Source organism: Marmota monax, unplaced genomic scaffold, assembly GCF_021218885.2.
Source record: "Marmota monax isolate L192 unplaced genomic scaffold, Marmota_monax_Labrador192_F-V1.1 WCK01_AAM20220418_F8-fsc00120, whole genome shotgun sequence".
Taxonomy (NCBI): Eukaryota; Metazoa; Chordata; class Mammalia; order Rodentia; family Sciuridae; genus Marmota; species Marmota monax.
In genome coordinates, this window is record NW_026694424.1 from 4,879,053 (window position 1) to 4,899,971 (window position 20,919).

General features: G+C 46.1%; 1 protein-coding gene across 2 annotated transcripts in view; it reads right to left on the reverse strand.

Moving 5' to 3' along the window:
• Positions 1 to 2,614: 2,614 nt before the first annotated feature.
• Trio (trio Rho guanine nucleotide exchange factor) overlaps positions 2,615 to 20,919 on the reverse strand; it is a 339,986-nt gene continuing 321,681 nt past the window's right edge. Inside the window, exons 48-57 of one of the 2 annotated variants that reach the window (XM_058570740.1) lie at positions 19,438 to 20,243; positions 15,061 to 15,308; positions 13,589 to 13,727; positions 12,711 to 12,738; positions 12,342 to 12,504; positions 11,853 to 11,974; positions 9,609 to 9,687; positions 7,191 to 7,391; positions 5,559 to 5,697; positions 2,615 to 4,972 (exon numbers count right to left, since the gene is read on the reverse strand). In XM_058570740.1, the coding sequence (XP_058426723.1) occupies positions 4,424 to 4,972; positions 5,559 to 5,697; positions 7,191 to 7,391; positions 9,609 to 9,687; positions 11,853 to 11,974; positions 12,342 to 12,504; positions 12,711 to 12,738; positions 13,589 to 13,727; positions 15,061 to 15,308; positions 19,438 to 20,243 (2,474 nt within the window). In that variant the 3' untranslated portion in view covers positions 2,615 to 4,423. Of the gene's footprint in view, positions 4,973 to 5,558; positions 5,698 to 7,190; positions 7,392 to 9,608; positions 9,688 to 11,852; positions 11,975 to 12,341; positions 12,505 to 12,710; positions 12,739 to 13,588; positions 13,728 to 15,060; positions 15,309 to 19,437; positions 20,244 to 20,919 lie in introns of those variants that run through there. The other variant, XM_058570741.1, reaches the window with a different exon arrangement.

Genomic DNA, 20,919 nt, shown 5'->3' on the forward strand with positions numbered 1-20,919 from the left:
TCGTATCTTTTCAAAATTAACTCAGAATGGAGGACAACAGACTTAAATGTAATATGTGAGGCTTAGAACTTTTTAGGAAAAAAAGTATTTAGGAAAAAAAAAAACCTTTATTAGGGTGAGGTAAAGAATTCTTAGACTCAACACCAAAAGCTTGATCCATAATATAAAACACTCATAAACCAAGCCCATTGAAATTAAAACCTTTTTCTCTATGAAAGACCCTGATAAGAAGACTCTACAGAGTCCATGTCTCAACAAAGAACTACTATCTAGAATGAATAAAGAACTCTCAAAACTCAACAACTAAAACCAAGAAATATAATAAGGGCAAAAGATATGAACAAACATTTCACTGAAGAGGATATATAGATAAGCAAATAAGTACACAAAAATGTTCAACATAAGCCATTTAGGGAAATGCAAATTAGAATCACAATAAGATATGTTTATTATATTTATTATTATGTGTTTATTATTATATGTTTGTCTTTGTCTGATGGGACAAATTTAAAAAATAGTAATACCAGCAAATGCTGATGAAGATGTTAAGAAATGAGTACTCACACACTGCTGGTATGTGAAATGATAGGGTATGGAAAACAGTTTGGCAGTCTCTTAAAAAATTAAATTATGTGGGCTTGGGATGTAGCTTAGTGGCAGAGTGCTTGCATAGCATGCCCAAACCCTAGGTTCAATCCCCAGCATCCCCCAAACAAAACAAAACACAAAGCAGAAAAATAAATACACAATTACAGTATGATCTGCCAATTTTCTTATCCCAGAGGAATGAACACCTTCACATTCGCACAAAAATCTGTACACAAATATTCACAGAATCTCTGATGTCCTTCAGTAGGTGATTAACTATGGTCCATCTGTACCATGAAATATTACTGACAATAAAAGGGAAAAAACCACTGATCCATGCAACCACCTGGATGAATCGCCAGAGAATCACGTTCAATACAAAGCCTATCTCAAAAGGCTACTGCAGTATGATTCCTTTTATAGAATAGCCTCAAAATGACCACACAGCATAAGGGAGCACAGGCAAGTGGTTGGCAGGGTCGAAGGGGGGTGTGGTGCAGAAGGGAGGCTGGGTGTGGCCCTAAGAGGGCAACAGGAGATAGAAATGCTGCAAATCCTGACCATTTCTAGGCTAATGTCCTGGCTATGACGCTGCATTAGTCCTTAGGAGACATCACTGAGTAAAGGGCACATTTCTTACCATTGCATGTGTACACAGTCTGCGACTCTTCTTACGTAATGTTCTAAGGCAAACTCACCTACGGCTGACAGAGATCAGAACAGTGTCTGCCTCTGGTGGAGGGGGCTTCTTCTGGGGATGTACTGGGTAATGGCAGTGCTCCCTATGCCACTGTGGGTGATGATAGAAATATTCACATAAGTAGGTATTTATGGAGCTACTTACTTAGGATGTGTGTACTTTATTTGTGTAAGGTAAATCTCATATAAATATGTGTAAATCTGGGAAGCATCCTTGTTGTTCCTTTTGATATTTCAGTCTCTAGCATCAGGTTCAGAGATGTCCGGCTGAGTGGGACCTTCCTTCCTAGTGCTCTAGTCTCCTTCAGGTTAACAGTTGTAATCAGATGGCATTCATAACTTATTCTACTGAAATCCTGGTGATTCCCACCTCCACAACCATCCCTTAGGGACAGAGAGTCCAGGGGTTTAAAATATTTATACAGGTATATAAAAATATCTTAACGTTTGAGAAAAAACAAAACAAAACATCCAGTGACCGTGATAAACCAAACATCTGAGCACCTTTGAGTTGCGTGTGCTATTCTAATCTTACAAGCAAAACTGCTTCATTCAGGGTGTCCAGCTAAAAGGAAAATACCACAAGCCCTCCAAGGCCTGAGGCTGCACTGCATAATGGACTAAAACTGACTTTGAATTCTAATTCTCTCTTGACTTGGGAGGGGGGTGCACCACAGGAAGTCAGCTTCCTGGTTAGAAACCTTGTCTTAAATGTCCCTTTACTCTGGCGTTCCCCTTGGACTTCAGCAGATGGAAACCTGTTCTTTATGATGTGCCAAATAAAAGTCACCATCCCAGAAGGAAAGCCGGAGAGAATCCTCAAGAGAAACCATATCAGTCATCAGAAAAAATAACCTGCTGTCAGAGGAGCTGTGAAATCACACTGGAGAGGACCCTGCAGAGAAAGACCCAGGGAGGCAGTGGCTGCGAATCTCTGCAGACTAGGTAGACCCTGGGTCTTCTCCACAGGGGCAGAATCTTGAACATGCTTGAACCACTAAGTGCTTCATCCTCTTGAGTATATGGCAATGTTAACTTTACTTTTTCAAGCCCAGATCCTCTCTTTGCTCCAGTTCTGTTAATTGGGATGAGTGATAGCCCTGCTAGTTGGCTGACATGATGGTGACATACCAGTGTTTTGAATTATTTCTGTGAACCCATTTGCAGGAGCCTAACCAACCAACTCCTGTTTCTGGCCATGTATAGGGGATACCCAATCCAGAATATTCTACCCTCTCCCACCTGTAAGAAGACTCTGCCTCAGTCTCTCCCTTAGCACTTTCAGATTCAACAGTGACCAATTTAAATAAAAGGCCTAACGCAAAGATCAGGCAAATATGTTTAATTTTTTAAAATAACTGATGGCAAAATAAAATATTTACATCACATCATACTGTGTAAACATGTAAGGTCTCTGTACAAAGAAATATACATGCAAAATAATGTAAAAATTTAACTGAAATAATAAAAGAAACAATACACAAATAAAAGTTATGAGGTTACGAATACACATCCAGTTTTGAATCCAATTTCTTTTAAAAAGTTTCTGTACAATTTTACAAGAAGAAACAAACAAAAACCCAACAAAAGAATAAATAAAATACATTGGAAGCTGCAAAGCTTAATTATGCCAGTATATGGCTCAAGACCCAGATGTCTGGCTGGCTTGGGAAGCAGGCTGGTCTCTTTTATAGTGTATTTCAAACAATAAAGGTAAAAAGATATCCAGAAAAATTCAAGCGTGCCCAGAATCCCAGCCTCTTTTGTTGGAAGAACCCTCCCACCAGCACTCATTCTGCCACAGTGACACGGGCATTGGGGACCAGCCTCAGGGCGGCCAGTGCTAAATTGGCTTTAATTTCTTACCAAAAGCTCAAAATCCAGCCAATTTTTGTACAGAAAGTTGAATGTCAAAAAGTCTAAAAAGTAGTAAATGTCCAGACTGATTTTAGGAAAAAAAAATACTTTGGCATTCTGAATAATAGCATAATAAATTTTAAAACATTATCCTATTATCCAGTTTTATATTCAGAGTATGAAATCACTTTTTACAGTCCTCAAAACTGACAAATTTCACGAAGAGTTAAGTCTTCTTGAATTGATGGCACAGGGCTACGACCCCCCCCCCAACCCCAAACACACACACACACACATACACACACAAAACCATAAAGCTCACTGTACGAAGTATGTGCTTTTTCTATATATTTATTACAGGTACAACAGAGGTCTTCATAAATAGTTGCATAAAATGTTAAAGCCACAACATTGCACATGATATGAAATAAAACCAAAAAACCCCCAATGAGTGCATTTACAGTATTTTCATCTGACTGTACTGCTCAACAATCTGATTGACGGCTTGGGGTGAGGATGGGAAGGGGGCAGAGGGCTGGACCTAACTTGGTGTCTTCATTTGATGAGTAGACCCTTGAACTCTCAGAGGAAAGCCCAGAGGAAGGCCCGGGGAGAAGGGAAGGTGTGGAGAGGGCAGGGAATGACAGACTGAAGGCAGAAACAGTCTTATATACAAGTAAGGCCTACATTTCATCAGAGCAAAACGATTCATTCTATTTTATGCAAAAGTTTGAGGTTGAATGCACGTTTCAGAAGCCAAGTCTGGCGTCCCGTTAGACGCATCAGACGAGGTGGCTGGAAAATCTCAGCGCCAGGTGGACGCAGAGCGCTAGCCAAGGCCATGGGAGTGGCTATCACCTGGGCGAGTCTGCCCCGGAGATGCACAGTATCTTTGTTTTTGTTCGTTAACACCAGTGGTTGAACATAGGCATTTTTTCTTTGAATAAATCTTGAAAATGTTAAATTTGCAAAATTCTATCCATGTTTGCTTAAAAAAGTCTTATTATTGTTATTATTATTTTTTTGCAGAAACCTGAATAAAATACTGTGATACAGCAACGCGATCTCTGCCTTTGCAGAGTGTAAGTGAAGGTCCTCCACCCCAGCGCAGCTCGCAGCTCAGAGTCCAAGCGCTGCTGAGCACAGCTTACTTGGAATGCAATTTCACACGATGAACATACTGGCAGCTGGTCAGTTAGGTTTGTTTTTTTCCTCTTCAAAATTCAAATTAACAGCTGATTGGCAGGTGAAAGAGAATGAGAAAGAACTTCAAGATAGGTCAAACTCTAGGCAGAAGCCTGCTCTGTAGAAAGTTTTTAATGCTACGAATAGGTCGAACATCATTCTGGTGTTTGCGCCGCTCAATGAAGGAGGTCAGTCTGGACGTGTCGAGGACGCCCGCGCCTTTGCCGTTGCCGTTGCCCACCTGTAGCCACTGCTCCTGGAGGGCCAGTGCAGCCGAGGGACGCTTGGCAGGGTCCTCCTGCAGGAGGAAGCACACGAACTCCTTGGCCTTCTGGCTAACTCCTTTAAAGTAGTCATCTGGGAAACTAAAGTCTAATCGGCAAATATTCAGGCAGGTCTCTTCGACGCTGTCATCCAGGAAGGGGGACACACCGCTAAGAAGCACATACGTGAGCACTCCAACACTCCATGTGTCTGAGGTCAGGGAGACAGGGTTCCCAAGAATGATCTCAGGAGCTGCAAACTCAGGGTTCCCCAGTAACTGGTGGATGTAGTAGGTCGTGTTGAGCTGGACGGCATCTCCAAAGTCAGCCAGTTTAATTGTTGGCTTGGCTAAACTCTGATCCACCAGAATATTCTCAGGCTAGAATACAGAATAAGACAACCGTCATTTTCAAACATACCTGATTTCAAGATTACTCTGATTGTCAGCAGGCCATGGTGAGGTAAAAGGCACCTGTGACGTCGACTGGGACACACTGCCTGTGCAGAACAGGAAGAACATTTTGGCACAGGCCCAGGCAAAGAGCAGTTCCTAACAGAGGAACTGCTGCCCCAGCTCAGCACAGACCAGCTCTCTGAATTCTTAAACAACAAGCACCCTGGATGTTCACTTTTCCTCCCAGCACTAGAGCATTACTTTTCTCTTTGTAAATTAGCAGTGAACTTGGTCCCAAGCCACCTCAGTAAAATTCACAGGAACTTCTTCAAAGTGTCATGAAAAGTTAGAAGGTTCAAATGTTTACCTGGTATTTTACTGATTGTGTCCTTCACTGAGTGTAACTCTTAGAAACAGATCAGGGATCCATGATCCTATCCCCCTCCACTCCCTACCATTTCCCACAGGTCCCCAGAGCTCTTGGCCTGGCTCTGGAGGACAGGCTCTGGTGTTCATGTGGCCAAGCTGGTTGAGGTCAGACCCACCCTTGTCCAGCCCTGGGCTTGCTAACCTTTAGGTCCAGGTGTGCTATCCTGCAGTTGTGAAGGTATCGGACGGCTTCCAGAACCTCCCCCAGGTGTGCTCTGATCTTTCCTTCAGTGAGGCTTCCCCATCGTACCACGCAGTCCAGGAGGCGACCCTGGTCAGCCCTACAGAGGTAGGAATGGTCATTGTCATGAATTTACAGACTTCCTCAGGCCAGTAAGAAATGCACCATGGACCTGCCCCCCACTGTGAATGTTTTATAAGTACCTCAGGATTGTACCTTCACTGTACAGTGTGACTAGACAAGAAGAGTGACTTTTGTGTGTATGTGTGTGTGGTGCTGGGGATTGAACCCAGGGCCTTGTGCCTGCCAGGCAAGCACTCTACCAACTGAGCTACATCCCCAGCCCTGGAGAGACTTTTGACTCACTGTGAATATGCAAATATGGAAGGAGGTATCTGGGTCTTTACAGGAACTGGGTGGTGGAGAGGGATGGTCAGGGATTCAACCCTGCGCCTGTCAATGGAAGATGATGTGGCATGCACCAGGGCAGAGCCTGGCACGCAGCAACACTCTAGATATCTGTGTTTGAAGTCAGGGGATTACCCCACCTCCCTCAGACTTAGATTCCTATCTGTAAACTGGGCCACGTGAAGGCTAGAAGAGATGTGTGGTTAACAGCCAGATTACAGGGCAACACAGCACCTACTCTGAACTCACCTTTGCTTCCCTGCACGCTGTGGTTGGAACCCAGGGCCTACGCGTGCTAGGCAAGTACTCTACCACTGAGCTACACACCAGCCCTGAACTCACTCCTAATATTGAAAAAACACAGATGTTTCTTGGAGATCAGAATGTGGCAAGGACTGGGGTCTCAGCCTGGCCCTATGGCATGGGGTGGGGTGAGTCTTGGTTGGAGGCTGTCCTGTGCATTTGCAGGTACCCCACCTCTGCTCATTAAAGCCAACAGTACCTTCTCCTGAGCTGCAAAGAACAAAAACAAAGAAAATCTCCAGATGTTTCCAATTATCTCTGGAGGGGAAACTGCCCCAGTGGGAACAGCTTCTCCAGCGTCACAATTTTGAGCATTCTTTCTTTATAAATAGGCTGAATCATTCTCTGAAACGGTACAACAGCACCAGGGAGGCTGCTCTGGCAGGGGCAGGAGTTCTCCAGGGAAAGTGTACCTGGCCCTCCCTTTTTTTACCAGCCCCCACTTGACAGGAGTCCTCAGAGACAGGACTAGCCAGCCCTGAGCTGATGCCTGAAGGAGTGGCCACAAGCTGGTCTTGGCAAGCCCACTGCACCTCACTGAGCACACCTGCCACAGGCAGGTGTCAGGTATCAGGTCAACTTCAGGCCATCAGGAGTGGCCAGAGGCCTGGCCTCTCTGTGGAGCCCTGGTGGGGTGGAGAACAGCCTAGGCCCTGGTGGTGCTGGTGTCTGCACCAGGCTCGACTGTCCCTGGACAGCTCTCTCTTTCCAGTCCACCTGGACTGGAAAGCTCCAAAGCTGCCGTCTCTGTGGTCATATTTTATAAGTTCTGTGAATTCTAAAATCCTAGTTTCTATCCTTGGAGAACAAACAAATCAACAAACGTGCTCTGAGTTGAGGCTGAGGGACTAAAGCAGGGAGGAGAATCAGGAGTGCACGCACATCTCCAAGACCAGGACGTAGCTGGTGGGGGTCTCGAAGGTGTCGAGAAGGCCAATGAGGAGCGGGTGCTGGAGGTTCTGCAGGATGCCAAGCTCATGGGTGACCTGGTCACGCTTCATCAACTTCTTGTTCACAAACTTTGTGGCCACTGCTCGTTTGGTTCCTTTCTGATCACATTTCTTAACGACGGCGAATCTGCCCCTATGAACAGACAGAGAAGATCGTCTCCAGAGTACTGTGAGGTATGTAAAAGAACAGGCAGAGGCTGCCTCCATGGCACAGTGACCCAACCCTGTGCACAGGCCTAAGGATTACTCAGTGATGTCCACGAACAGCAAGACATTGGCGAACACCTGAGCCTTCTAGCTTTTCCCAGGCCATGCTGTGGGGAGTGTTGGTGTTGGGAAGCCCAAATCCCGAGTGCGTCCAGGCCCTCCATGGCACGGCTGCCACTCCTCCCTTTGAGTGGCAGCCTCCATTTCTCATGCCTGTTCTGGCAGGCTCTGTGACTTCCTGACCACTGAATGTGGCAGAAGTGACAGCACAAGAGAGCCTTAGTCTCACCAGGCAGCTTCTATCATTGTCCACAGGTACAGCTCTGGGCATGATGTGCAGAGGCTGAGGATGAACTTCTTGATGCCTCCTGAGCATTGTACCCCTCCCACACTTGCTGAAAGGAACATCTGCAGTCCCTCGATTGGCCATACCCTGGTAGGACAGGCAAGTCATGCCAGCTCATGGTCTCTGGAGTTTTACTCAGAGATACACCTGCCCAGGCCAGGATGCACCTTAACTCTCTTAACCTTAACTCTGCACCTCAGGCCTAAGCTTGCTGCCTCGTAGCATGCGACCTGGGGCTGAGGGAGGCTAAGCATACTCAGTTCATGAGGACTATAATAAAAGTGTGGTAGGGCCAGGGCAGGTTATGGGAGCTTAGGGGTACTACTCCCTGTTTGCTACTTCTCCCCATGGGAGGTGGAGTGTCTTCTCCCCTCCCAGTCACTGGGTGGTTGTCTGGTGACTTGTTCTGCCTGCACAATATGCAGGAAGTTCAGCTGTTGGTTTCTGACATAGAGCCTTAATAGACCTTGCAGCTTCTGCCCTTCAGAATGCTTCTGCCATCAAATGAGAAGCCAGGGTGAATGTCTGTGTGGGAAGAGGCCAGCAGCTCAGATGGGGCCTCCAATCTGTGAGTGAGGCATGGGCCTGCCAGCTGGCTGAGCCCAGGAGAAGCCAACAAAATGCCTTCCCAGTCAATCCAGAGTGGTATGAGGAGTAACTCACCATTACCGTTAGGACAGCAAGTGGGGGTGTGACTTATTACACAGCAATGCATAACTGGCAGACAAACAACCAGGACACAGGAATGTAGGACAACTTCATGATTGTGGTTTGAATATGAGATGTTCCCCCAAACTTCAGGAGACAATGTAGCAATAATCAGGGGTGAAATGACTGGATTAAGAGAGCTATAACCTGATCAGCCTAACCTAGTTTGAATGGAGAAAGTGGGTGCTAACTGTAGACAGATGGGACATGGTTGGAGGAGGTGGGTCACTGGGGGAGAGCCCTGGAAAGGTTGCTCTTCCCTGTGGATTCTTCCTCTGCTTCCTGGCTACCATGAACAGAGCAGCACTCTGCCATGCCCTTCTGCCACTATGTTCTGCCTCACCTTGCGCCCAGAGCAATGGACTTGGACCACCATGGAGTAAGCCTCTGAAACCACGAGTCAAAATAAACTTTTACTCCTCTAAGTTGTCCTTGCCAGGTTTTTTGGTCACAGTGATGAAAAGCTGACTAACACTGTAGTCATGCTTCCTGACCTTCCTCTCTTATCCATGGGACACATGCTCAGATGGGGTGAGTGGTGTGTACTACCACTGGCAGAGCCAGAGCTAGAAGGAACCTGGCTGGCTATGGCATTGCTGAGTCACCATAGCCTGACTGCCTCTGACTTGTGGTTTCTACGCTGAAACTTCTCTCTTGGTTTGGTCAAAAGGATCCTGATACTCTTGTCTAATTATATTATAATTCCTTTAAATCTCCAGACACAGTTGAAACCCAAAGGACACATTCAGCCCTTCTCAACTAGAATTCTATGAGAGAATCAAGTCCTACAAGAAGCCTGTGAGTGGTTCTGCTCTGAACTCCCCCAAGGGTGGTGCCTAGTAGCACTGTTCTAGATGCATGGGCAGGAACCAAGTTCATCCCATCAGTGACGGCTTATGACATTAGGCCTTCATTTCTGTGGGAACCCTAGCTGACAACAGCTTCTTTCCCTCCCCAGTGACTAACTAATCAAATGTAACAAGAGGTTACCCCTCAAATGCAAGACACTAACTTCCACAGATGGAAATACACCTCGTTTAACTATATAAATCTACTCTCTTGGAAGAGGCTTTGGGGTTTACATTGTACCTGCCAAGCTCAGCCACTTCGCTGTAGAAGGAGTCAAAGTTGTCTTTCCAGGTCACCATGATCCCATCACTCCCTGGACCTGCAAAAAGAGTAGCATCTTCTCTGAGTGAGTTTTCAGCGGAGCTCCTTGGTAAGGAGTCTCAGACCCACATCTCTGACATGGCAGCCACATGTAGCCTCTGAGCATTTGAGATGTGGCTCATCTGAGTGAAGACAAATTGTGAGTGATCTAAGTACTGGATTAATGAGACTTAGCATGAAGAAAGAAGGCAAAATATCTCAGGCAGGAATACTTTATAAAACATTGATTTCTTATTAAAATTAGGTCCCAACTTTCTTTGGCCCAAGAATTAAGATCAAGAATCAATAAATGGGATGTTCTCAAACTAAAAAGTTTATTCTCAGCAAAAGAAACAATCTGCGAGGTGAATAGAGAGCCTATATCTTGGGAGCAAATCTTTATCCCTCACACATCAGACAGAACACTAATCTCTAGGATATATAAAGAACTCAAAAGGCTAAACACCAAAAAAACAAAATACAACAACAACAACAAAAACCCAATCAACAAATAGGCCAAAGACCTGAACAGACACTTCTCAGAAGAGAATATAAATCAATCAACAAATATATGAAAAAATGTTCATCATCTCACTCCAGTCAGATTTCATCTCACTTCAGTCAGAATGGCAACTATTATGAAGACAGACAACAATAAGTGTTGGTGAGGATGTGGGGAAAAAGATACACTCATACATTGCTGATGGGACTGCAAATTGGTGCAGCTAATATGGAAAGCAGTTTGGAGATTCCTTGGAAAGCTGGGAATGAAACCACCATTTGACCCAGCTATCCTTCTCCTCGGTCTATACCCAAAGGACTTAAAAACAGCATACTACAGGGACACACCCATATCAATGTTTGTAGCAGCACAATTCACAATAGCTAAACTGTGGAACCAACCTAGATGCCCTTCAGCAGATGAATAGATTTAAAAAAAGTGGCATATATACACAATGAAATATTACTCAGCAAAAAAAGAGAATAAAATCATGGCATTTGCAGGTAAATGAATGGCACTGGAGAAGATAGTACTAAGTGAAGTTAGCCAATCCCCAAAAAACAAATGCTGAATGTTTTCTCTGATATAAAAGGAGGCTGATTCATAGTGGGAGGGGGAGCGTGGGAGGAATGGACAAACTCTAGATAGGGCAGAGGGGTAGGAGAGGAAGGGAGGGGGCATTGGGTTAGAAATGATAGTGGAATATGATGGACATCATTATCCAAAATACATGTATGAAGACATGAGTTGGTGTGAATATACTTTGTATACAACCAGAGATATGAAAAATTGTGCTCTATATGTGTAATAAGAATTGTAATGCATTCCTCTGTCATATATAAATAAAAAATTTAATAAATAATAAAAAACCTAGATATTCTGAATAAACTTACATACTTTAGTAAAATTAATTTTACTTTTGTTTTTCTAGGAAAAATATAAAACTTTAATATATAAAATATAAATATTTTTATAAAGATATTTTAAAAATCATATAAAAATATTTTACATAAAAATATTTAACATATAAATCTTTTAATCTTCTGTTTTGCTCTCAAGGGCAGTAATGCTTTAGATAGTCCGCTCTTGATCACAGGGCCACAAAGCCTCAAAGCTCTGTCTTCCTTTCACAACATGAGGAATCATGGCTTCAGTATCTTTACTGAATGTTCACAGTTTTTATAAAGTTCGTAAATATAAATATACTGAAAACATAGACATGATTTTATTACACAAGTGCCAACTGAATATCACTTGTTAGTAATGAACCTAACATCATATATACTCAAAGGAAAGTAAGATGTTCTGTACTTTTTCTGTAAAAAGAATCTTAAATCTGTGAGTTGCAATCAAGAGACCAGCTGCCAGTGGCACAAAGAACACAGCTTTCACCATGTTCCCAGGACTTCTGCAGCGACCTGGCATTTTGGATCCTTGTTACCTGGGGTTTTCCCTCCCCTTTGCTCCTCCTTTGCCCTTTCACCTGTGCAGGGTTTCCCCTGCACTCCTGTGAGGTGCCAAGAGGATGCTCCCCTGGCACATCCCCAACAATTATCTGCTATTTGCCCCTCTCTTTTGGAAGGCTCTGAAAGTGACTTAGTCTGAATTTCAGGCTTTGACAAGTGTGGGGCACACTTGGCTTTAGACTCCTGGCAGCTGTGTCCCACAGCTCAGGTACTTACCTAGAACCCTCAGACTGGCTGAAGATGAGGCTGAACCCATGTCGTTTACAGCAATACACGTGTAGATGCCGTCATCTTCCGTGGTCACACCAATGATCTTCAGAGCGGCCTCCCCCAAGTCACTGGCACACAAAAGGACACACTGAGCATCAGAAAGTTTAGCACTCTGGGCACCAGTTCTAAATTCCTCCAGGCCACAGACAGTTATGAGATCTAGCACTTATGAGGAATTTTAAGCAGATTGTATTGCACATGTGGAATACATATTAACCAAAAACATGAGCCATTTTCAGGAAGATTACTTTGATTCCAGGGCTACATTTCCTTTTGGAAGATGAAGAGAAAAAAATGAACTGTGCCTTCATAAACAGGCTGAATGTTACAGCGTCCATGGAAATGATGTCCTTCACAGGGAAGAGGCATTTCCACTCACCATGTAGCAAGTTGTGCTCCCAGCCAGTGACCCCCCCCCCCAGAGTGGGCCGTTACCTATAGGAGATGCTGAAGTGGCCGTCGTTGTTCAAGGTGTTGTGTTCAGGGCCCTTCCAGGTGATTGAGGCCTTGGGGCGGCCACAGACACGACATCTAAGAACAACGGTCTCCCCTGTCTCACACGTGACCTCACTCAATGGGATGACGAATTCTGGGGGAACTGGAGGAGAAACAAGCTGGTCAAAGCCAGTTATCGTTGGCTCCTCCCCTATACCCTCCAAGCATCCATAACGAACTAGTAAATCCTAAGATGCTGCCCAAGCCTAGAGCACCCAGGAAACCCTCTCCAGAGTCTGTACCTGAGTGTTCTGAAATGCCCCACAGACCTATGAACTCTAAGACTAGAGGAAAAATGGCAGAACTCACCATCATAAATGTAGTTGGGATTGAGAAGCTGAAATGGAAAAGGCATAAAAGGTATTAACCAAAAACTTGAGTCATTTTCAGGAAGATTACTTTGATTCCAGGGCTACATTTCCTTTTGGAAGATGAACAGAAACATGAATTGGCTGCTTGGGTGTCAATCCACATAGACCACTGTTCACTGCTGCTAAAAGCACCCAAAACTTCTTATCACTGTTCACTGCTGCTAAAAGCACCCCAAACTTCTTATCAGACCAATTTGGGTGAGTTTTTTCTTCCTACCCACAAACATAGTCCTTAAACTCAGAGATGTCCATATCTCTCACCCTAATGGGCGGATCCAGCTGGCCCTTGAGCCTTTCCTAATGCAGAAGGGCCAGAGTTCTTCCCCAGGGTTGCTTGGGTTGCTTTCAGGAGATTCTTTCTTTTTTTCCAGGCAGAACTCCCATCGGATTCAGGCAACCTGATTACAGAGGCTTCAGACTGACTGAGGCCACCTCTGAGGGAACTTGTTAAAGCCACAGAACCTGCACCTTCTCACTTCCCCTCTGAGAACAGGGAAGACTAAGCCACAGTTTCTTTGCACTTAGTCTCTGTGCTTCACCTGAGGACTTAACTATATCCTTTGAAGCCCTTTGTGCACCTGGGGAGATGTATAGGTGCAGACCTGGTTCCTGGTATGCTGGTATGTAGGCATCCCTGTGCATACTGCTCTCCCTCACATCACACCATGCCTCCCCCCGCCAATATACTGCTCGCAGGGCAAGAGGGAGGCATGGTGTGATGTGAGGGAGAGCATTCCCAAGCAAGTACAGGCTGTGGGTCTGCAGTGTCTCTCCCTCCCTGCTCAAGGAGGGACGACACAGGGGATTCTCGCTTACCTTCACAGATACCTTGTTGCTGAGCCCTTCCCGGGATTTCCGATAACCGTTCTCTAACTTGCCCTCCCTTTTGCCGTCTTTATCTTTTTTCTCAGATTTTTTCCTTAAACGGAGTGCTGTGTGCCAAGATGTTGACTTCCTAGGGAGAGAAAGAACAGTATTGCGCCTTCCCAATGTTCAGCAAATCATACCTGAGAGCATCAGGGAGAGTCAGGATGTTCACTTCAAGTTGGTTGGAGTGACTGAAGACCCTTCAGTAACAGAGATCTCCACTGATACCCAAGAAATGAGAGGTAAAACCAATAATTTCTTAAGTTTTAAGGATTAAAATACAAAAGTGCCTGTGATGGTTAATTCTGTGTCAACCTGACCTGGCCACAGGGTGCTCAGATGTTTGGTCAAACATTCCGGGTATTTCTCACTGAGATGATAATTTTAATCAGTAAAGTGATCACTCTCCCTTAATCCTGATACGACTCCCTCTTCCAGTCATTCAAAGGCATGACCAGAATGAAAGTCTGGCTTTTCCTGGCAAGAGGGAATTCTCTAGCAGACTGCCTCAGACTTCATCTACACTGTTGGAATTTAGATTTGCTAGTCTCCAGAACTGCATGAGCCAACTCCTTATAATCTCAATCTCTCTCTCTTTTTCTCTCACTCCCCTCTCCCTCCTATTGGTTCTGTTTCTCTAAAGAACCCTAATACAGGGTCCAAGACTATATTTTGAGGAAACAGAACACAAAATGTGACTTTTATCTTTCAAGTCCACTCACTGTAATTGACATATGAAAAACTCCAAGACAGGATTCTTTAACAATGTACTAGAGTCAACTTTCTGGGCATCAAGGAGAAACAGGACAAGGGACTGTCATGGGGAGGGAGGGATGGTTTTTGCAGTGTCTGGGTGGCGAGACCCTGTCTCAAAATAAAACATAAAAAAGGCTAGGGATATGGCTTAATGATTAAGTGCCCCTGGATTCAATCCCTGGTACAAACAAACAAACAAAACATCAACAAACCATTTAATGCACAAAAATCAGTTTTAAGTTTCTTTAAATGAATTATCTTCCAGTGTGTAAAGCGGGATGGTAAAAGAATCACACAGGACTTTCCCTGTAGCCTAGCAAACAAGTATCTTCATGATGTGCCCAGCAAACTTCCTGACTGTCAGGGGTCCTTAGAAAGCCCTCTCCTGCACCCAAAATCTCCAGGGACTTATTTGTGATCTGAAAAAGCCACATATTTCTAAATACAGATTATTAAAGGAAACTGTTAGGCTACATCTAAGGGACAGAAGGACTGTCTGTCTTTGCTTCTGGTCACATGTTTTCTGAAAGGTGAGCCTGCATGCACAGATATTGGTACAGCTTTCCCTTCCAAGTCTCATCCTTCCAGAGTCTTAATGTTCCATGTGCATGGGCTCCTCTTCCCCTTGGCTGCCACGTGGGGCTGGCCTCCCCAACTACACTCACTTGAGAGTCCCGTCGGGGTTCTCCATGATGACTGCACTGGTGTGGCCCAGGACGAAGCCCGGAATCCAGCCCTCAGCTGCGGGGCACTGGTCAGTGGCGGCACGGAACACCAGAAACATGTTCTGCTGGTTGCTGGCCAGAATTTGAACGACCTCTCCTTGATAGACGTTTATCTCATCCTCCTTCACTGCCGTGTAATCGTGTGTCACCAACATGGTGGAGATGTTGCTACTGCTGCTACTTTCACTCTGTAGAGGGACAGATGAAGAAAAAAAGGTAGATAGGAACTGAGCTGAGAGCTGGCAGCATGATGTCACTGGTCAGTGCACCACAACACCAGGCCCCAGAGCAGGGCTCACCAGACAGACACGGAGACACTCCCAACTTTTCCTTTATACTCTCTGTAGCTAACCTAGCACATCTTTTCAATAAGTGAAAATCAGGGTTTCTCTGGACAGCAATTTAGAAACAATCTTTAAAACACTACTGCCATGACAACACTTCTTGGAAGCTTCATGATATTATGGTCCATCTTCTTTTTGCCCTTCCAGAAGAGGCTGAGTCCTTAAGCTGAAGCCATGTTGGGTTATTCTTCACCAAATGCAGTGACGTAACTGTTCAGTATTCAATTTAAAAGCAGCAAAGAGTGGCACTTCAGCTCACTGCCCAATAGATTAGATAAGGAAGACATCCCTAAATCTTCCAGATAAAATGTTCATTGGGAACATGTATTTCAGGATCATAGGCTGCTGTCCTGCCTAACCATTTCTGTTCTTTCCTTTCAGAAAGAAGAATGTGGAACACCTGAAAGGGAAACCAACTGCTATTCCGCTTTTAGGGACAGTTGCTCTGTTTTCTTTGTATGTCCCTTGGTGGATGGTCCCCTTATTGCTTCCTGATTCCATTACCCCCAGGGCACTGTTGCCATGAGAACCCGTGCTAAAGCATCACGGGATTACTTGCCTCTGGCGTTGCAACTCAAACTTTGGGAAGAGACCTTCAGGGATGCCTACCCTGCCCTCATCCTGCAGCCTCAGTCAGTACCCAGTGACTGACATATAGTAGGCACTTCGTAACTGTTGGGTGACTCGTTAATAAGCCAAGACTGTAAAACAAAGATCATTTCTTCAGGCTACCTACCCAGGCCCAGAAGCCAAGGGGTGCAAGCTGCTGAATAGAAACAAACAGCAGTTATCTTTTCCCAGCTTTTATTTAAAAAGTGACCTATTGTTCCAGGGTAGGAGAAACAGAGTTGAGACCACTGCCAACTCATGAGCTGCTCTTGCCCACGTCCCCTCTATCAAGTTAGGATGTGGGAAATGGCATCTAGAATCCTATCTCCATGAGCTTGTTCTCAAATGCTCCCATGATGTCCAGGGCTCCAAAGGTACCAGCCTCTGCTGGACTTTCTGGATTACATTCACTTGAGAGTTCCATCCCTGGGCGGGAGACAACCCTGACACACCTGCTCTCTCAGCCCTGTCCATGAAGCCTGTGTCAGGACACGTTGAATAGATAGATCCCTGACTGCTGTCCTGAGATGGTGGAGGGGACACTTATGAAACACATATGAGGCTCAGCCTGGGAAAGCCAACAAGCCAGTCACTGGGAATTCCAAGGACCATTATTATGCACCGAGTGCTACAGAGGATATTTAAATAGAATGAGATGGAGCTGCTGCCCATCTCTGCCAAGGAGGAGTCTGCTTGTTCCTGTCCCTCATAAATATGCACAACTTGCCGGTGACCCTTCAGCTCAGTGGGTGCCAAGCATGTCAGGCTTTGGCCTCTGCCTATTCCTTTATACAAGTCCATACTTAAAGCATGTACTTCAATATTTTGACTGAAATGGCAACACCCAATAGTTCTTTGATTACAGGGCCAAATGTGCTAGAAAATGTAAACACAAAACTTCTGTGACCATAGCTGCTTTGGGTAATACATCATACCAGGCTATAATTTGAGTATTTTGCTATCATAATCATAGCTATTATTATTTTTTGAACACAACCTATGTGTTAGGCATTTCAAATCTATCTCCCTTAATTCTCACAATCACCTTGCCAGTGGGCATGACATCAGCCCCTTAAAGTGTGTGTGGGGGTGAGTCTGCACAGGTTACCAGCCAGTGAGAGAAAGGGAGGGCTAGGAGTGACTTCCAAGTGTGTGTATCTTTAATGCTACCCAGGTGGCCAAGGCAGAAAAGCCAGACCACAGAGCCACAGGAAAGGCCAATATGGTCATGTTTTGGGTTGATTCACATTCACCCCACCTGGTCTGGCCTCAACAAAACTTTGCAGAAGGTGCCCATCTAGAGGGGGAAGAAGGATTTGGGCCCTGGACTAGGCATGGCTGTTTGGCTGTAACCACTGACAGCTCCACAGAAGTGCTCAAGGGGGAAGGAGGCCTCTGCTGATCAGCCAGGGGGTCTAGGAGCTCAAATTGGTAGAAGCTAGGCAGTAGCTCCTTTTAACTAAAATTCTGAAGAGGACATTTTCAAATCCCTGCTTTGGGCCTCTCGAGTTTTTCCTAGGCTTCCCGGCCATTTCTGTAAGGCATTTTGACTATCTAAAACACTCTTTGCAATTTCTCTTTCCTGGTTACCTACCACCACCACCACCAAAAAAAAAAAAAAAAAAAGTATGAGGCAGAAAGCAAACCCCAAACTCTGCACCAGGTGCTACCCATTGACTGTGCCTTGTCTTAGGTGAATGTCTTGGGGCGGAGCTGATTGAGACCTCTTTATCCAGATCTACTCAGGAGTGTCCAGAGATGGCCAGCACTGGCTCCTGCACTGGGACAGTAGTCTGACAGAGACTCTGAAGTTTCCTCTTGTGCTTACTGCCAAGTGTTTGGGTTAGGATGAATTCAAAAGATGTCAAGTCGCTGATTCTGTAAGGGTCACAGCTGTAAGCCATGCCAGCACATCGAGTAGACACTGAGCTGCTAGTAGGCTGTCTGCACCTTCTTTCTGACTGAAGTCTGTTCAGATGCTCACTGCCACCTGGCATTTTCAATCTAGCTGGGAGGCTTCCTAGCTCTGGGGGACAGTGAGGCTGCTGGGGCGTCCACTAGATGACCCCTGCCCAACCATTTTTGAGAGTAAAATTTGAGTGTAAATAAGTGTATCAAGACCCATATCTTAAATTATTCCTCAAGTAAATACAGTTTAGCAAATAAGTAACAAAAAGTAGTACAAAAGAATAAGATCAAATCAACCCAACTATGAGATTAATAGAAGTCCAGAGGAAAGGGCGAGACATGCGGAAGCTAGATTTTATATATATATATATACATATACACATACATACACAAAGAGAGACACAGACCCTTTTAGGGAAATGTATTTAAAAATTTATAAAGCAATCAAACATACACTCATTAGAACAGTTCTATTCACTCACGCATGCCTTCAGGAAAGTGTTATGGGCCAGGCCGTCTGCTGTGTGGGAAACACTGGAGGACAGTGAGGAAGCCACAGAATGGGGGGAAAACCCAGCACAGCCACCCTATGCTTGAGAACACAACGTGAGTGACAGCAAAATGAGCCACAACACCCCTCCGCAGAACCTCCTGCCTGCCCGCTGCGCCCTCTGCTGGACAGACACCAGGCACTCTGGCAGCCTGTGCAGGAGCAGGTCTCCAGGGGCCCAGGGGCCAGTGTCTCTTCTCCAGAGTGATACTTGGGCTGGAGAAGTATTCCCACTGGGCAGATTCCTTCCCCCCATTTTGCCATCTTAATCTGCTTTCAGTTGCTGTTGGAATTTTTCTTGAGGGAATTTTTTTTTTCATTGGATGAGCCAAAAATGCTGCAAAGATAATTTAAGGCATAAAAGAGCAAAATCAAGCGATGAGCAAAAGCTTAAAGTGTACAGATTTCATTTAAGTAGGAGGTAGAAAGCAGGAAAAAGGACTCCTTAAAAAAGTGTGCACAGAAGGCAGGGGCTAAAAAGGAAGTTCCAAGATACTCTGCTGGCTGGAAAACTAAAGAGACTGATAGGTGCTGCATTCAGAAGGTTAATAATATGCTTTCTCTTACGAAGGAGACACGAACAAAGCAAGGAGCAAGTTAGTAGAGATGAAAGCGGGTGCTGTCCACGGTCCCAGGAAGGGTTAGAAGTGTCTGCGTTCACTTGGTGCCTGTGTGCCTCCGTCCAGGCCCCTGGGGCACGGACACACACTGCACACACAGAGAAGCCACAGAGGTGTCTACTTGGGCAGTGCACAGGAGTACTGGAGAAGGTGATCACTGCCACACAGCACTGGAGAGCTGGAGTTAGTACGGAGCAGAGTGGAGAGCCACGGCGACACAGGTTTAGAAGAGCTGGCGGGACAGAGGCGGCGGGGCAGGCGGGCGCAGGCTCCCTGGTGTTCTTACCCCGTTGCTCTGGGTGGACTGCACGGACTGCTCGCTGGCTGAGGAGCACGTGCTCATGCGGTCCGTGTCCTTGCTGGGGGCTGTGTGGCGATGTGTCTGCCGCTGGAGGGAGTCGCTGTCCCCCGGGAAAGTGAAGGAGCCCGGCCGGCTTGCCGGGGAGGAGGGGATGGAGCTCCAGAAGGAGCCCCCCTTCTGTAGGGGGCTGCTGGGGGGAAAGGGCTCCTTTCCAAAAGAAGAAGGGACTGTGGTAGAGAGAGGAGAGTTCAGAGGCGAGATGGCCCCAGGTCTGGGCTTGCCCAGGGGCAGAGGGCCCAGGTTCCCCCGAGCATCCTTGGCATTTCCATCTTGATTTGCACCAGAAGTGTTCCCGGAGGTTTTCCTGGGGCTGTCCATCACCTTCATCTTGGGGATGGGTTCTGTTTCTCGCTCAGGACCTTCTGAGTCTCCGCTCAAGGGGAGCCTGCTGTGTTGGCCGAGGCTGGCCTCAAAGGCCAGGCTGCTGCTGGGAGGAGGCAGTGAGGGGCTGGGAGCAGACATACCTGACATCTTGTCTGCCTCTGCCTGGCTCGAGGCTGCAGAGGAGACCAGCACAGGGGGGTGGTGTCTGACAGGCTGTGGGATCCGGGAGGGCCTGCTTCTGCTTGAGCTGGGGCCACTGCTGCAGCTGCTGGGACCACTGCCATGGCTGCTGCCACCACCACCGGAGGCCCCGCCGCTGCTGCCCCCTCCCCCGCTGCTGCTGCCCCCGCTGCCACTGCCGCCGCCCCCGCTGTGGTTCCTCTGGTACTCGATGGGTGATGTCAAGGCTGTAACCAAGCAAGACACAGCAGAAGAGACTCAGTCAGGGCACAAGAAAAAGCAAACCACAGGGCAGAGGAAAAAGAACGTCATCCAACCAGAAGGAAGTGCTGGGCAGCCTGTAGTCACCTAGTCACCATGGCCTGCAAACATCCACACTTCCTGCAACTGCAGGCCCACACCACCAGCAGTGAAGGTGGTGCACTCTGTTCCTTGAAGAGTTAAAATGACTCTATGGAGGGAACCATGGTGGGTGGCAAGAGAAGGCAGTAGGAGAGAGAACCAGATTGTGAGACTTCAGTTTTCCAGAGGAGGCAAGTAGAGCCTCTGGGCAGTGACTACTGGCAATGGGAAGCCCAGCATGTTGTTGAGATAGAGCCGACTAGAACTCCGCAGTGGGAAAGGTTAGTGCAACTTTTTATAAAGGTCCTCTTTAAGCCAGAGAGTAGGTAGACAAAAGAAGAAACTGGCAGAGGGTGAAATAACCTCTCAATTACCCCACGTGGTGGTGACTGTATGAACCACCTCTGTTTTGCAGGTTGGACAAACTAGACAAGGGGAGTAAAGAGCTCCACTAGGCCCTTGATGGTCAGGAAGCTCTCTCTCAGCTTCAGTGATTTTGTTGTATCACAGAGTCATCTGTAGGAGAACACAGGAATCATGCCAAATAAGATATACATGAAA